Source organism: Canis lupus, chromosome 23 (genome assembly GCF_048164855.1).
Source record: "Canis lupus baileyi chromosome 23, mCanLup2.hap1, whole genome shotgun sequence".
Lineage (NCBI taxonomy): Eukaryota > Metazoa > Chordata > Mammalia > Carnivora > Canidae > Canis > Canis lupus.
The window spans coordinates 28,251,075-28,269,475 of NC_132860.1; the positions used below are offsets into that span (position 1 = coordinate 28,251,075).

At 43.8% G+C, this 18,401-nt stretch overlaps 1 protein-coding gene across 7 annotated transcripts in view; it reads left to right on the forward strand.

Annotated features, from left to right (window-relative positions):
* Positions 1-2: 2 nt before the first annotated feature.
* The window catches only part of NEU3 (neuraminidase 3), a 35,989-nt gene continuing 17,590 nt past the window's right edge, over positions 3-18,401 (forward strand). The window contains exons 1-4 of one of the 7 annotated variants that reach the window (XM_072794632.1): positions 3-589; positions 10,210-10,411; positions 10,743-10,921; positions 15,456-15,667. In XM_072794632.1, the coding sequence (XP_072650733.1) occupies positions 10,897-10,921; positions 15,456-15,667 (237 nt within the window). In that variant the 5' untranslated portion in view covers positions 3-589; positions 10,210-10,411; positions 10,743-10,896. Of the gene's footprint in view, positions 590-10,209; positions 10,412-10,591; positions 10,922-15,455; positions 15,668-18,401 lie in introns of those variants that run through there. The other 6 variants (XM_072794633.1, XM_072794637.1, XM_072794634.1 and 3 more) reach the window with 6 other exon arrangements.

Below are 18,401 nucleotides of genomic sequence, written 5' to 3' on the forward strand. Positions count from 1 at the left end.
GAACAACAAGTGTTACGACTAGAAGTTCCTTTTATTTTTAGGCTGTTTTACTGATCAGAAACCTGTGCGAACCTGTAGATAAGAACTGCTAGCTTTCCAAGGATAACAATAATGACACTCAGTACTTTGTGCCTGCCAATATTCCAAGTACTTGACATGTATTTAACTCACTGATGCTCACAACAGTTCTAAGAAGTAGGTGCTGCTGTTACCCCATTTTATAAATGAGGAAAGCAAGGCACAAAAGTGGAATAATTTGTCACACAGCTGGTATTAGAACTGGAATTTAAACTTGGTTTGTCTGGCTCCAGAGTTGTGAGTTGGCATCTTTTCCAATATTTTCCCACTATAATCACTTGCCCAAATCCTGTGACCTATGGGAATATTGTCTCTCTTGCTTACAAAAGTACAATTCCAGCTGAGCCTAGTACCTAAGACTTTTTATTCAGTTTATAAGAAATTAATCCTTACCACATTTTCCAATGGGAATGTTGCCCTATCTAGTGCCGCACAGTGGGGGATTATGGAACATCACTGGACAGGGAGTTGAAGCCTTGGATTCTATACTCTTTACTCTTAAAAACTTTGGGTAAGTCATGTAATTCTCTGAGCTTCTGGTTTCCTTTTTTTTTTTTTTTAAGATGATCATCCTATTCTGTCAGCTACTTGGAGCTTTCAAAGGTGTATAATTGGATAATTGCATTTTTACATGAAGGAGTAACTGTTAGACGGGGGCTGGGGGGGTGAGGCTTGTGGGTATAGGGTATTAATAACCCACCTCTCCACGATGATTTGAGTTCTGTCATACCAGGTGTACCTTTTTCTTTACATTACAAACACGTGTTGTCATCTTTTCTTTTTTTTTACAAAAAGAATTATGTTGAAATATGTTCTGTATTTCTTGTTTTTTCCTGCTCCTTTCTCCCCCATCTATAGTTTTTTTTTAACTTCCCTGTTAGTATATGTAGGCCAAACTCATTTTTTTTTTTTTAATTTATTCATGAGATACACAGAGAGAGAGGCAGAGACACAGGCAGAGGGAGAAGCAGGCTCCATGCAGGGAGCCTGATGTGGGACTTGATCCCGGGACTCCAGGATAACGCCCTGGACCAAAGGCAGGTGCTAAACTGCTGAGCCACCCAGGGATCCCTGGCCAAACCCATTTTAATAACTGCATAATATACCACAGTATAAACGTTTTAAATTTAACTATTTCCGTATTGGAAGATGTGTTTGCTTTCTAGTTTTTCACTATCCTGGGGGAGGAGTAGGTTTGAGAGAGAGAGGAAGAAAATAGATCTTCAAATGAGAGATAAGAGACCTGGGTTATTTCCAATTTTATTCTAACCTGCGACCTCTGGTAAATCCCATTCCTTCTCTAGGAATAAGTATCTGAACCTGTCAAAGAGGTTTTAGATCATGTATCTTTTGAGATGATTAAAGCTCTATACCCCCCCAGAAATGCCCAAATAGAAAACATTTCTTAGGAATATGAAGATATGAGTGCTGTAATCTCTTAAATCTGCCCATAAACCCCACTTTGAGATTTTATAGGCTGCATGGCTCTCAAGGTTTTTCCCTGACTCCAGAAACCATTTGAAGCAGTATGATTTTCTAAATAAAGAAGTGGGTTTGCAGCCCAGCTGTGTGTTGCACTTGGTCACTAATCTCCCTGTCACATTTGTGGTATTTTAGGACAGTTTCTCCTCACTTGAACAGTCTCGAGTCTCAGTCTGAGTTTGTGGGTTTGTGGAGCTGCAGGGCACCTCTGGCCAGCTTGCAGCACCTACATCAGCCAGTGGTCACTCCAGCCCCTTTTGAGTGCCTCTGGGCTACTCTTTTCCCTTTAGTAGGTCTGCAGCACCCCTCCCACCAGGACATCCTGACACTCATCACATTCTCCTCCTGGCTCTTAACTCCTTACATCCACCCAGAATGGACTTGGGTCTTCCAAAATATATGAGACTATAAGGAGAGTGGGCTAAGATACCTAATGTTCAGTATTTGAAAATTTCAGCTGCTAATGTGTATTTGATGTTTGGTGCTTTTATATATTTTTAGAAACCATCTTTTTTGCTTCAGGACAACCTAAGAGAAAGGCAGAGAATGTGGCACAACAGTTATATTTTTCTCTGGGTCCAAGTTCTCCCTCAGTTAAGAGTCCTTTCTCTCGCCAGCTGTTTCCCTTGTCTCCACACCTGATTAGACATACCTCTTCCTAAAAAAAAAAAAAAAAAGACATACCTCTCCCTATCCCAAATAATGTCTCCCTGATGGAAACCATCTGAGAAAACTGCTAAGTCACAGTATTTTTTCTAGAACAAATCAGTATAGCCACTGACAACCTCTTATTAAATAGAATATTCTTAACAACCCAGCCTGAAAGTACATGTGCTCAGATGACTTCTGGTATCCACAACTATGCTGAGAATACTTGCAAGGATTCATAACCTTTTTTTGTGCCATGGATCTTTTTGGCAGTCTGATATTGTCTGTGGTGCCCTACTCAGAATGATGTTTCATATATATAAATGCATTATTGCCTGTTACAATGAGGAGGATTGAGGAGTACTTGGGGAAGTAGGTTCAAAGACACTTGCTTAGAAGTGCCTTGATTGTTGCTTACTCTCCTCTGGGCAGGAGGACTTCCTCACTAATCTGGCAATTTTGACTCCGTCCTGTTCGTTACACTAATATTCACTAATATTCATTGTGAGTGGGCAGCAGGTTTCTCCTTTCAGATAGCAGTTGCAGAGACACATACCTACATGAGCATGAAAAGAGGTAAATTCCCTACTTCTGTGGGCAGAAACCAGGTGAATTGCTAGAACTTTAGCTGTTTTGCTTAGGAGAGACGGGATTTGGGTACAAAATGGTTGTTAAAAGAAGAATGGCAGGGCACCCCTGGGTGGCTCAGTGGTTTAGTGCCGCCTTCGGCCTGGGGCATGATCCTGGAGACCCAGGATTGAGTCCCACGTCGGGCTCCCTGCATAGAGTCTGCTTCTCCCTCTGCCTGTGTCTCTGCCTCTCTCTGTCTCTCTGTCTCTCGTGAATAAATAAATAAAATCTTAAAAAAAAAAAATCACAGCTGTTGGGTTGTCTTAGCCAAATCCCTCCTATAATCTATCAGGCCAACCTTAGATCTGTTCAGAGACCATGGTAAAGAACTCAAAATATTTTGCAGTGGGTCTTGTCTGTGTCTGTTGTGAGGGAGCTCTGGTACTTTTGGGAGATTCACCTGTGACATACAACAAACCCTGTGACAATGGGAAACCATTGAGTATCAAATGGTATTCAGGCTCTTAGTTCCCTGGATTTGGTTTATAATGCTGTAGAAAGTGACCCACTGGAGAATGGGAAACCTAGAGAAGAGGCAATCTACCATGAGCCCTGAGCACCCCTGTGTGTTCCTGCTTCACATGAATGGAAGACCCTGACCACTTTCTGGGGCATATCTCAGTGTTCTGTTGGCAGTGAGAGATCTTGAGAGATGAAGTAATGTCTCTTCCTAAGGAGCAGATTTCCCTACTGTGTATTATAAAAATATTGAATCCCCCGAAGCTCAGGGTTCTGTTCTTATGACACATCCCCTTCCATGTGTAGGCATCCATTTAGGCCTACCCCAAGTCAGTTTTGTTGGGTGAGGGTGTAGAGAAGTGGCACAAACATCATGCTCATGTTGCTTCTTATAAGCATTAAGTTCTTTGTCTCTGATCTGGGAGTCTCATCTTCTGCCAGTTTCCATATTACTGTAGTCGGCTAACTTGTTAGTTGAAAGTAGGACTAGACTTTGCCCAAACTTTGCCATATGAATTCAAGTACCTCCTCCTCCTCCATCCTGGCCCCCAACCCACCCCACTATGGGAACTCGAACCAGGCAATCTAAGAGTGAGAGATTGGAAGGCACAGCCACAATACCAACTGTCATAGACTACTCTGACAGTTTGGGTAACAAGGATGGGATCCTGACAGACATGGCTTTCTAAAAGAGAAAGGACATGGATCCAGTGAGGGGATATGAGAAAATAACCTGGGGTCTGGTAATAAATGCTATTGAGCAAGCAGGCATGTAAGGGTCCCTCGAAGTCCCACCTGTTAATGACTATTTTCAAGGATAAACAGCAAGAGGTAGAATTGAAACACATTGCGCAAATGGTACTTAGGTTGTTGCTCACTCTTCTCTGGACAAGAGGAGGAAACGATGTTTTGACAAGGCAGCAAGCCTGTGGCACCAGCTGAAGGCACTATGGTTGTGATTGATGAGTAGAGGGTTCCCTGAAGGCTATATAAATGGTGTCAGCAAAAAAGATACAGAGCTTTGAATGGACCAAATATATTAGGGGTTTGTTGAGTCTGAGCAGGTAACCATTTAAAATGAAAGTAGGGATCCCTGGGTGGCGCAGCGGTTTGGCGCCTGCCTTTGGCCCAGGGCGCGATCCTGGAGACCCGGGATCGAATCCCACATCAGGCTCCCGGTGCATGGAGCCTGCTTCTCCCTCTGCCTGTGTCTCTGCCTCTCTCTCTCTCTCTCTCTGTGACTATCATAAATAAATAAAGATTAAAAATAAAATAAAATAAAATGAAAGTAAATACATAACCTTGTTGATTGGCACAAGTCAATCTCCCTCTGTAACCTCTGATCCTTCCCCCCCTCTGTTTTAAGGAAAGAAGCTCTTTATGCTGGGGATCTTTGAGGAGGAGAGGGACTCTTTTTATAGCTTTGTTGAATGTAAGCATCTAGGTCACCATCCACTTGGTCCCATGGGGACAGGAAGCCTTGAGCACAGGGATGGTCAGAAGTACCAAAGATGGTGGGACAGTTCCATGGTGGTGTGCAAGGTGGGCACAAAAACAAAAATAGCCACCCCTGAGCCCTAGGTGCTTGTTAGAACCAAGAGGTACACAAGGGAAGAGGCAGCACTGACCTTGGAGCAGGGGTCCCAAGAAGAGACCTCACTGAGCGGGCGGACTCCTGCAGGCTAACCTCTCCTGCTCCCTTCATGTCCTCACACAGTTTGCTGAGATGGAGCATAATCTCTTGGTGGCTGTCCCTTCCAATATCTCACTCTTAGATTGCCTGGTTCGAGTTCCCATAGTTGCGGGGGGGCGGGGGGCAGGTTGGGGGCCAGGATGGAGGAGGAGGAGGTACTTGAATTCATGTGGCAAAGTTTGGGCAAAGGCTGTAGTGGTCAAAGAAAATTAGAATGACAGTAGGGGAGCCTCTGAACTGATTCAGTGTACTACTGTTTTATGGCTTTCACAGTAATGTGTTATTGATAGCAATTATACATTTAATTGAACTGTGAAAGTTTGTAAGCCTCCTGTTCAGGGACTACTGCATATAGAGAAGTGATTCCTGGTTTCTCTTGAGTAGTATAACAAAACATAGAATCCTCAGAGGAGCAAAAGGAAAATCAACAGCTTTGGTTTGAAAACTTGGTGACTGCTGGAGTACTCAGGCCATTTCCCAGTATAGCACATGTGCTTTGCAGACACCAAGGTACACCCCTTAAAAAAAGTTGCACAGCCAGGGGCACCTGGGTGGTCAGTTATTTAAGCGTCCATGATCAAAAAACAAAAATTGGACAGCTGGGAGACTTACTACTAAGCTATTGCTGAAACAATATCCGACCCATGGAAGCCTGGTAAGTGGCCTAACATCCCCATTTTGGATTATGTGAATTTAGACGAGAAACTAACAAAAAATGCTGCAGCCTTCTCTAGTCAAATGGAAATGATGTTCTGGGGATGCAGCCAGCCGTCCATCTTAGTTTTACATGAAGAAGTGATAGTCACTCCTTTGGAAGAGCTGTACTCCCCACTCAGTTGCCTGAAGCAAAGACACAGCTCAATAAGGCCCTTGATTCACAGAGACTTCCCTAATTAAATGCCTGGGTCTGGTTCACTGATGGTCCAGCTAAGTTAAGAGCTGTTATTGTCAAGTGATGATTCTGGAAACTGACAACAGTAAAGGCTGATCAGCACAATGGACTGAATTGAAAACTGTTACCCTTGTTCTGCACAATCCCTAGGGACCAGACATGCTACATTTAACTCAGGCTCTTGCCAATGGCCTAGTCTTCTGGTCTGTCACTTGGCAGACACTGTCAGATTAAAGACAGTCTTCTTGGGGGCCACAAACTAAAAATGAATTGCAGCTATTAATTGAACTGTCTGGGTCACTCATGTAGATGCCCATCATGGAGGCTTGTTCTCTGATGAGACCAACTGGAATCAAGCTACTGATGGAGCCTGTAACTATTCAAATTGCTATCATCATTGCCTGGTGTCATCATCATAGCAGACATGCACCATCATAGCCTGGGCACAGATAAAAGATGTGCTTCTGATGCAGAGGCTACCACTACATGCCAGGCTTATGACTCCTATTAAAAGTCTTTGTCCAGCCATGAGTAAAACCACATAGCAGACATGGCCTCCACCTGCTTCTGACTGACTCTATGAGACCTTTGGTTCCTTCTTGTTATCAGTACTGCCTCAACACCATTGATACTTTTTAGGTTACAGTGTTGCTCTTCTAGTCAGTCAGCCAACTCCAACTACACTGTTTTGATTTTGAAACCAATCTGTCTCGTGTTTGTTTGCTTGTTTGTTTTTTTTGATCACATATAATCTGACAGTGGTGAGTCTTTTATTGCAAAAACCACTGAGCAGAGGGCTGATAGTCAAGGTACTTTGAGGGACCTACTCCTGGATCCACAGGCATCAACTATTGTTGAATGTTGAGACTGCCTACTCATTTCTACTTCTCTTACCTCATCCAGGACAATACACCTCTGTAAGGCAGTTTGGCCACTGAATATGGCTGTCCACAGAATGCTTTTTCCACTTCCTCTTTACTGTGTACTAAAATTCTCCAGAAAAAGAAGAACCAATATTTGTGTATATATAAAGAGATGTATTTATAAGGAAATGGCTCACATGATTATAGAGGCTGAAAAGTCCCATAATCTACCATTAGCAAGCTGGAAACCCATTCTGAATCCCAAGGCCTAAGAACCATGAGAACTAATGGTATAAGTTCCAGTCTACAAGCAGAAAGACTCGTGTCCTAGCTTGAAGACAGAATCAATTCTCCCTTACCCCAACCTTTGTTCTATTCAGATCTCCAACATATTGGACAGGGCAGTTTACTGAGTCAAATTGTAATTTCATCAAGGAACACTCTAAGACATACCCGAAATGATGTTTAACCAAATATCTGGGGACCTTGTGTTCCAGGCAAATTGACATGTAAAATTAACTATCATAGCAGCTTATGGTGCAATGATCAGAATGAGAGGGACTGGAAAGTAGATTTATTCTGAAAATACAGTATTGTGCACTGATCTTTGCTAGGCATGATGTTATCTTTGACCTAACAACATACACAGGCCAGTCTTTGCTGCAAATTCCAGGTGGCAGCCTAGCCAAAAGGAGGCTAGAGTATTCTCATTCAATTCTGGTTCAGATACCTAGATTCTCTTGTTGGTTTGACATGGTCCTAGATTATGACATTTGGAAAAAGAGTCACTCTTGGAGCCTTCTCAAAGGAAAATGGCCTAATGCAACTCTCCCAAACTATGGCAAACTCCTTAAAATTGACTGACTGGGGGATCCCTGGGTGGCTCAGCGGTTTAGCACCTGCCTTCAGCCCAGGGCGTGATCCTGGAGTCCCAGGATCGAGTCCCAGGATCGAGTGCCATGTCGGGCTCCCTGCATGGAGCCTGCTTCTCCCTCCGCCTGTGTCTTTACCTCTCTCTCTCTCTTTCTCTTTCTCTCTCTCTCGAGTGAATAAATCTTTTTTAAAATTTTTTAAAAATTGACTGAAAAAAAAAATTTGACTGCTGGGTTTGACATTCCCCTACTAGATGGCTTACTATAATTTAGTCATTGACCTACTGAGAAGTCTATCAGAAACATCAGGTGCACTTTTCAGCTCCTATACCTCTCTTGCAAAGCACTTGTCATAAGCTGTAGATGCTCCTTAACCCCCATTCTTGTAGCTATTGCTCTATTTTCCTATGGGGTGGACAAATGCCACCTGGCTGTGGTGTGGACATGTGGGATAGTTTGTACCAACTGCCATCAGGCAACCTCTCCAAAAATAAGGACTGGTTTCAATTATTCTAAGTGAATGGGAACTCTGAAGCCTATCAGGTGACTGGGAGGCTTCATTAGTGACACTGTCAACCCTGAATGATGTAGGCCCCACTTCGGAGGCCCCTACAATTGTAAACGAATGTCACATATGCCCTTAAGACTGTACTTTCTATGTGGAAGCCAGGCATTAACTTGCTCCTCTCCCTGAAAACATAGTCCCTTGCACAATAGAGAGGATCATAAGCAACCTTCAAGTGTTTAAGGAAGCACCACCATTAGATCATGTAGCCCTCAGATGACTGTGGAGATTACTCCAAAATGAGGCTAGCTTCGGTTACATGGAGGAGCTTCCTGGAGGGATGGCTGTTTTATTTATGCACATTCTGCAAGAATCTATCCCTATTTTGAGAGTCATCATACTTGAAATGTTGATATGAAATTCATCCCTGCCTTTAGCTGAAGGCAATTAGACGAGCCTCAACTCCCTGGCCAATGTGGTTATGGATTATAGAATGGCCCTCAATATCTTTGTGGGCCAAGGTAGGTCTCAAATTACTGATACATCCCTCTGTACCTGGAGTGATCCAGGTACAGGCTAGGTATAAAGCCAATAGAGAAATTAGAGAATGCTACCTGGGTTTCTAAGGCAGACCTTGAGGGCTTATAGTTGGTTTTTTTCTGGATGTCATTTTTCTAGCTAGTTGAGTCCTGGCCCTGACCAATTCTGCAAATTGGTCTCTGTTGCTTGGAGTTCTGTTGATAGTATGTTAATTAAATGTATGAAACCATTAGAATGGATTTGGTCCCACTTTTATTAGATTAATCAGAGTGACCAATAGAAAATTTATCAGAAGATATCTGTATAAGTTGCTGTGAAGGCTGGATGAGGAGTAACTGTTACAGCATGGAAACCTGGGAGGTTCTCATATGAACCTGTTTGTGAAACCTGTTTGATCTGAGTCATGGATGAGGATTAGTGCTAAATGTGTCCATTTTAGATGAGAAACTAAGACACAGAAGTTAAGTAACTTGCCAAGGTCACTGAGCTAAGGAGTAGAAAGTCAGGATTTAAACCTACTCACTGTTTCAGGCATAAGACTGAGATCATCAGTCAAAGAATTGAGAAAAATTTGGCTTTAGATATTTTAGATATTTTTCTAAAATTGACCTGGTGATTTAGAGTTGGTGATTGTGACTTTGGAGAAGCCTGGATGAAGAACCCTAGGACTTTGTATGAACTAATCTTTGAAAATAGATTAAAAAAAATTTTTTAAATAAAACCTGAAATATTTTAGAAATAATAAGGTTTAAAGAAGAATAAAATGAACCACCTTAAGATAAATTACCAATACAATTGAAGTTTCTTGGGTATCCTTGATATGTTCTACTCCCTGCACTCTAAGAAGTTAACTACTACCCTGAATTTAGTATTTATTATTCCTATGCATTGTCGTTATGTCTGTCCATTAACAATATATGGTATTGTTTTATGTGTTTTAAACTATATATGGTATTTGGTTAAGGGTTCCCAAGACTACCCCCTAGATTCACACCCACTAGAAGGACTCCTAGGACTCAGCATTTGAGTTGCGCTCACAGCTAAGGTTTATTACAGCAATGTAGTAAGGACACATTGGATCATAAGAAAAAGACACAAGCGGAGTCTGAAGGATCCATGTGTACTATTTCTTCTGCTTCTCCCTCTCATTAGGCATTGGGCTAAGCACACTTTTCCCCAGCAAGGAAAATGCAGCATGTGTACCACGTTTCTTGTTTCTTCATAGTGAATCCATTAGAGACTCAGCACTCACAGTTTTATTGAGGGCTGGTATGTGAGCACCCTCTGCCTAGCATGCCCCCAAATTCCAGACTCCCAGAAGAAAAGCAGGTGTTCAGAATAAACCATATTGTGTTCAGTCTGTGCACAATCTACATTTAGTAGAATTCTGTAGAAAGAGCTGTCCTCCCTCCTCCACTCATGTATTCAATTATATCAACATGAACTCATGGGTTTTTATTCAATGGGTTGTAATATTATTATTTTCTCAATATATAACCATGCACACACACATTTAAAATTATATGCATGATTTTTATTTTTTTAAGGGCGGATGTCCAATGCTCTGGATCTCCGGTCCGTTTTGTGGAGTCCTCTCTTGCGGGCCGGAACTTTTGCTTGGCTGCCAGGCTGTCCGGGGAAATTTTAGGCGGTGATACCTACCCACTGAGAGGCAACCCAAAAGATAAGAGCTTGGGGCGAGGGGACCGAGGGTAGGGACGGAGGGGTTGAAAACGGAGCGGAGCCACGGTAGGCCCGGGGCCTGAACCAAACTCGGGGCTGGGCTGGAGCGAGCGGTGGTCGGAGGGGAAGGGGCAGGTGCCAGGCCGCGTCCGGAGCGCTGCTACAGGCCGGACACCGCGCGGCCCAGTCGAGCGGCGAGGGGGCGGGGCCTCGGGCGCGTGCGTCCCGGGGGCGGGGCTGAGTCGGGGGCGGGGCCAAAGGCAGGGCCAACGGCAGGGCCAACGGCCGGCCGGCTGCCGCCTCCGGGCGTCCCCGCCCCCGCCGCCCGGCCAGTCAGTCTGGGCGTCGCGGGGTTTGTCCGTCTCCTTCCCTGTGGTCTGGTCGCCTGTTTCTTCAGTTTCCGTGGCTTGCTTGCGAGTCGTCTGCGGTCATTCTCTGCACCCCGTCCCCTCTCCCCCCACCGCCTCCGTCTCCTCAGCCTCGGTGGTTCTCCCGCGCTTCGGTGCCTGAGACCTGAGGGCCGCCCGGCGCCCAGCTGCGCCCCGAGAGAGATGGAGGAGCCGGAGTCCCGCGGAGGTGAGCGGGGGCTGCGACACTGCAACCATCCCCGAAAAGTGGGGGAAGCGTGCGTGTGGGGACAGGCTCGGCGGCACCGTCGGGTCCGAGGAAATCCAGTCTGGGGGAGGATATTGAGTCAAAGCCACGCAGTCGGCTGGGATCTCAGACCTGGCCAGGGAGGATTCTTGGCTGGTCTATTTTTGTTTCCCTTCCAGTGAAGCCAAACCGAAGCCTTAGAGCTACCATTTTAGAGATGAAAGGGAACTGAGCCTGGGGCAACTCTTCTCTCTAGAGAGGGGTGTGTGGGTCGTCGGCAGTCCTGAGGGGAACTGAGGCGACCTGGATCTTGGCCTGTCGAGTGCCCTTATATAAGCTGTGCCCCTCTGTTGGCCTGAGCCCTCCCACCTGTCCAGTGAGGGGGATTCGGAGTACGGATCGCCAAAGGCCTGACAGGATGAATGCTCTTTAAGTTATCGGTTGTTAGGAGGAAATAGTGAGTTAGGAAGGCCTCCTCCTGGGGTTCACTGGAAGCTGCCGGATGCACCGAGTCAGCTGGAGACTTTGGAATTACACTGTCCATTACAATGCTGAGGAAAAGGTGGCATTATCCCTTTTACAAGTGAGGAAACAGGTGCAGAGATAGCGTGGCTTGCTGATCTGTGTCAAAGTCCAGGCTACATTACACCCTCTCCCAGTAAGAGAGCAGGGAGGCCTCCACTGAAAGGTGATCATACGGAGCAGCAATGAACAACAGCAGCAGAGAACTTTTAGTTCTCAGCTAAAATGAACAACTCCAAGGCAGAACTCTATCCGATTTCTTCTCTATCCTTAGTTCCCGGTATGTGGTTTGTGTGAAATAGTTTGGGTTTCAGCACCAGAGTCGTCATCTGTGTTCCTTACCACTGTCGTCAACGTGATGGGCGTAATGATAATTAGCAAAAGTTAAAGTAATGAATAACTAATAAAAGGTAACGATAGTGACTCTAGTTGTTATAGAGACAGCAAAGCCATAAGCAAAATTGTGAAGACATCAAAATTTGTAATATTTTGGCTTCTATAGTGCTTTAAAGTTTAGAAAGCACTTTTGAGTGGTTCTTCATATTGGTCATCTTAGGTGGGTGTTATCCACATTTTTTAAAGCAAGGAGTCCAAGACCTAGAGAGATTAAGTGAATAGCACAAGGTCACAGGGAAGTATAGCTGGGATGCAAATGAAGTCCCATTTGACAAGCCTTGCTTCTGCTTTGGTGCTCTCCTTGCTGCTTCTCCTTTTCCTTTTTCCTAGTCCCTCCTCCCCACTCCTTGCCTGTCCTGTACTCCATTCTATCACCCAGAGAATTCCTGTTTCCATGTTAACTAATGATGTTAACTAATAATCATGTGTTGACTGATGGTTAATAGTGTTGGTATTAACTCATAATTAAAGTGTGGGCTAATAAAAATTTAAAATATGGTCTTTCCCAGAGGCAGAGAGGGATTTAAATGCTTTTAAGAAGGAGAGTTGTAACTGTTATCATCAGCACCCACAGATTTCAAGGAATAAAACTACAGTTGATCTTGAACAACACATGTTTGAACTACACAGTTTCACTTATATAAAGATTTATTTGAGTAAATATAGTACAATACTAAAATTTATTTTCTCTAACTTGTGATTTCTTAACATTTTCTTTTCTTTAACCTTATGGTAAGAGTACAGTATATAATACATATACAAAATGTATAATACATATACATTTCAAAATGTGTGTTAATTGATTTTATATTATTGGTAAGGCTTCCAGTCAACAGTAGGCTATTCTTAGTTAAGTTTTTGGGGAATCAAAAGTTATACATGAATTTATGACTGCTGGGGTGAGGGATGGGTCAGCTCCCTTAATTCCTGTGTCATTGGGTCAACTGTAGAATGTGCAGTGACTGACACTGCAATAAAAATATTAACTGCCATATATTCAGTTCATATTATGTCATATCATAGGCTCTATAACAACCAATTTAACTTTTGAACTTAATTCTCTCAACAACTCTACTGAATTTTATACACAAAGATACTGAAGCATTAGGAAAGTTAAATAACAAGCCCAAGATCATATAGTCCCCAGTGTGGTCCAAATCCTATGTTCTTAACCATTACACCAGCTTGGCTCAGGAGCAGATGTTTACTTAGAAAAAGCCTGATCCCCCCCCCTCCCCCCCGGCAAGAGAGCATGAATTGAGACAGAGATGTGCTTTAGTACTGTGTGAGGAAGACAGTTCACACTTGCCTTTCAATTCTGCTACTGAGCACCTAGAATTGGAGTGAGGGGAGGCTTTTCTTCTGGACTCTGGAGGCCACCTCCCCAGTCCCCTTATGGTAATGAGCCATGGTTCTTCTTTTTTTAAGTTAGAAACAGGTGACCAAATAAATCATTCATATGCCATTGGATAATCAAGTTTGTCTTGATTGACACTAGGCAGCTGTAGCCAAAAGCAGTGCAGTTTTTTCTTTCAGTTTATTACCCACAGAATACCTGGAAAATTGATCTAAAATGCATACTTGGGGACGCCTGGGTGGCTTAGTGATTGAGGTCTGCCTTCTGCTCAGGATGAGATCCTGGGGTCCTGGGATCAAGTCTGGCATCGGGCTCCCCACAGAGAGCTTGCTTCTACCTCTGCCTGTCTCTGCATCTCTCTGTGTCTCTCATGAACAAATAAAATCTTTAAAAAAAATAAAATGCATACTTCATCATGCCATTCCTCTGCCAAAAATTCTTGAATGGCCCCTTCTCTGTGGGATAAACACCTTAATAAGGTATCAAAGCCTCCCAGGACCTGGACTCTCCCAATCCCTTCAGTCCCACCCTTGCATTCCACTGTACTCATAATGCACAAACGATAGCTCCCACAGCTCACTGCTTCCTGTCGTTTATAGGCTTTTCACATCCACTCCCTCTGCCCTTTTTACACCTCAACTGGCTGACCCACTGTTCATCCTTTAAGATCCAGCTCACCCATTCATTCAGTCATTCAACAGCTATTCATCAAGTGCTTGTCAATTACCAGACATGGTTCTGGATGTAAAGAGGTGGTGGTGAATAGAACAGACCTATCTCTGCCCTTTGTGGAGCTTTTGCTCCGTAATATGTATCAAACAAGTATAATCTGGATGATAAGTGGCATGGAGAAGAGCAGAGAGAGGGGATAGTGAGGAGCAGGGGAATTGTCAGGGAAGTCCTCTATTAGATAACATTTGAACAAAGCTGAAGTAGTTGAGGGAGTGAGCTCTTGGTTATTTAAAAGGAGAATGTATTTGAAAGGCACAGAGTGTAAGATAAGAGACAGGAGCTCACTTGGCTGCCCTGATCTGGACAGATGCCCTTTTTCTGTTTTCCTGAACACTCTCATGTTTACCTCTAATGTGGCACTCACTGCGTGACATTGTAATTGTCTGTGTATGTCTGTTTCCCTCACTTGGATGTGGGTTTCTTGAAGTCAGGGACTTCTGATTCCTTTCTGTCACCTCAGCGCCTACCTTATATCCTGACTTGGAGTGGGCACCCAGAAATATTTATTAAATAAATGAAGAAGGCTTTCTGGGCCTTGTTTTATAGCCTGACAATTTTTATAAGTGATTTATGAGAAGGTTTGAATGACGGATGGTGAGAGAAGAAAAAAAAATAGAATTCTAAGCCTGGTTCTGTCTGGCTTAATTCCCTTTTTGGGCCTCTGAGAAGTAGAATACTTGATTTTCTTTGAGAAGCATCCCTGGAGACTTCCATTTTCAGCATTATGGCTGGCTAGCTAACCCCTTACATGGTGGATAAAATATAGCAAAGTCCTTTATAGCTAAAATGGCAAGAAAGTAAGAAATTCCCAGGGGCCTAGAAACCAAGAGTAAACTGAAAACCAGCGTGGTTAGCCCTCACCTCAGCCACCCCAGGTTTTTGCTGATCTCACTTACCTAGAAGTTTGGGCTTTAATAGGCCTGCTGTTGGCAGTAAATGCAACTATGGCCCAGATGAGTTAGATTGTCATTGGAACTGAGATCCCTGTATGAAGCTGGGCCCTTGAAAATCCACACCTTTGGATGAGGTGGACTAAGCAAAGACACAGAGAGATGACAAAGAAGACTGCCTCTTATCCAAGGCTCTAGTAGAGGGAAAAAGTTTCCCCAGATAATTCTTAACCACAGGCATTTCCTCAAACGGATTTGGACTTATGTATCTGTTACCCTAATGGCCTAAATACTCCAAAGAAATTGACATTAGAAACCATCCAGGCTGGTAATACCCCTGGATGCTTGGCAGAAACATGTGCAGAATCTAGAGAGATATACTTAACACAGGCTGTGTAGGAATCCCATAGTCTAAAGGATAGATTTGTTCAATGAGAATGCGTATTGCTTGCCTTATGCTTTTGTGATCATGATGTTACTTTTGTATAAGAAAATAAACATTTGAGTAAATCTTTGCCTCCCTGTGTGTGATCTCAGAAATGGGATGATAGAGCAGAACTTGTACGCAGGTCAGCATTTGGGTATGGACACGCATTTAGCTGCCTCCCTGTCCTTGCAGAGGTCATGGAAGAAGTGACATCGTGCTCCTTCAACAGCCCTCTGTTCCAGCAGGAAGACAAGAGAGGGATCACCTACCGGATCCCAGCCCTGCTCTACATCCCCCCCACCCACACCTTCCTGGCCTTTGCAGAGAAGCGCTCCACGAGCAGGGATGAGGATGCTCTCCACCTGGTGCTGAGGCGAGGGTTGAGGACTGGGCACTCGGTACAGGTGACTCCTCATCCCAAATCTGTCTCTGAGCCTCAGTCTTTTCTCCACATTGCTTAGAGTACTTCAGCATCCGTGCCTTTTCCTGTCAGTGCTGGAAAATCCCTGTGTGGGAGGAAGAAAAAAAAAACAGTAAAAGCAATGGCTTTCTCAGAGTACTTACTGTGTGCCAGGCACACATGGGCTCCTCAACAGCCACCCTGTGACATAGGAATGGTTGTCAGTCACATTTTATGGATGAGGAAACTGAGGCTCAGAGACGTTGCCACTTGTTCAAGGTCACATAGCTATACTAAAACTACAGAAGCAGGCTTTAAACTCCGTCTCTGATTCCAGAGGCCTCCATGGTTCATTCATATTCAACTAACATGTGGTGTGCTTTTGATTCCCATTCTCTTTTGTTCTTATAAGTCACCCAGGAAGTAAGCATTATTAGTTCAGTTTTCTGGTGAGGGATCCTGGTCCTTCGGGGGGTACGTCTTGTTCAAGACCACAACTAGCAGACAGTGGGGGTGAGGATAACAACAGTCCTCCTTTTCCTGCGTATTTTATGTGAGGTGCACAGTATTCCTGTTGTACAGGAGGAAACGTGATTAAAGTGGCTTGACTCAGATACATGCCTACCAAGCCACAGAACTGGGGTTGGATCCCTCACCCCTAAGTAGCACATCTTCACTGCATTTTTAGAGGAGATTGAGTGCTTCCTTTGGGACTATGAGTGTAGGGTTATTTCAGATCCCATTTGTCTTTTCTTCTGTAGAGCTGGCTGAAATGAGGATCAAATGGGATAATGGATTTGAGAGTCTTTTATAAACAAACAAAGATACAAACATAGATTTCTTTATAATAGACACTCTAATCCCCCTAATGCACCCTGGTTTTCTACCCACGGAAATATCACCATTAAAACTTTACGTCACCAGGAATGCCTTTGTTTGCTATTACAGTGCAAATGCTTTTCTGCCATAGGTGGACCTTGCCAGCACCCCCTGCCTCTGCTCTGGATGACCTGCTCACATTTTCTTGTGGGGAAGATTTTTACTTTGGGGAATTTCCAGTCCCTGCTCTTTCACTCTGTCTTGCCATGAGCCTTCATGGCTTCCCAGGACCAAACCTCTGCTTGTATCACTGGCCTCCAAAGAGGCCCAGCCCTGCAGCCCAGCTTGGAGTTACAGCTTTTTTGTTTCCTCCAGGACTACGCATTGCCTGTGGTCTTGTTGTCTTGCTTTCTACCGCAGACCGTTGGGCTGTGAAACACTTCTTACCAGACCATGCCTGACATAACCTCACTGCCCAGCTGTCACAAGCATTCACAGATGCATCCATTTTAACTCAATCTCCCTTCTCTATATTTTATCACTTTTCATTTTCTGACTTACCCAACTGTAGAATCTTGAAGTTAGAATAATCATCAGCCTAACTTCTTTCCCAGGACAGAGAACTTCTGTATTCTCTTGGTAGCTAGTAATAGCTTAGGGGTTAAGAACATGTCTTTGGAGTCAGGCAAAACCTATCATTTATTGGTGGTGTGACCTTGAATGTCTGACTCTTCTGTTTCATCATCTGTAAAATATAAATAATAGCAGTTACATATTAGGAACTCAACATTAGTCATCCTCCATAAAGGGTCTGCTTACACAACTCTTCAAGTGAGAAACTTAGTCCTGTGGCAGCTGTTAACTTTTGTTTTTGGAGTGAAACAACCTATACTTCTCCATAATTAATTACCCATTGGTCTTGTTACGGTTTCTGGGACAACTAATCCATACATAATATAAAGTCCCTTTTCCAAAGAATGCTCTTTGATGTACCTAAAGAAAGCAGTGTTCATCCCCTCCAATTCCTCCAATCTGGGGGATCACCAGCTTTAGTTCTTTCAGTGGCTCATGAGGCCATAGTCTTAATTTCGTTTCTGGTCCCTTGAAAGCTGTGATTACTGTCTTTGGGATTTTTTAAAATATTTTTTATTTATTTATTAGAAACAGAGAGAGAGAGAGAAAGGCAGAGGGAGAAGCAGGTTCCAGGCAGGGAGCCCGACGTGGGACTCGATCCCGGGTCTCCAGGGTCATGCCCTGGGCAGAAGTCAGCGCTAAACCGCTGAACCACTGGGGCTGCCCTTGTCTTTGGGATTTGATCTGGGATGTCAGTGTCCTTTTTCAAAGAATGGTACTCTGAATATAGGGCCCCTAAGGATAGATGGACCAGTTCAGCAATGAGGTAGCTATCTCATTTTATATTCTTGTCATGCAGTCTAATGTAGCATCTGCTTTTTTGCCAGCTGCGTAACACAAGTTGACTAACACTAAGTAGATTGTCAGCTACCAACCTCTAAAACCTAAAAAAACCTAAAAAACCTAAAAAAATTTTTTTTTTAGCGGGGGCACCTGGGTGGTTCAGTGGTTGAGCATCTGCCTTTGGCTCCAGTCATGATCCCAGAGTCCTGGGATCAAGTCCCACATTGGGTTTCTCACAGGGAGCCTGCTTCTCCCCCTGCCTATGTCTCTGCCTCTCTGTATCTCTCATTAATAAATAAATAAAATCTTAAAAAAAAATAAATAGGGATGCCTGGGTGGCTCAGCAGTTGGGTGTCTGCCTTTGGTCCAGGGCATGATCCTGGAGTCCTGGGATTGAGTCCCACATCTCTCCTGTGTCTCTGGCTCTCTCTGCGTCAATCATGAATAAATAAAATCTTTAAAAAGTAATTAATTAAAATTTAAAAATAGAACTAAATAAAATT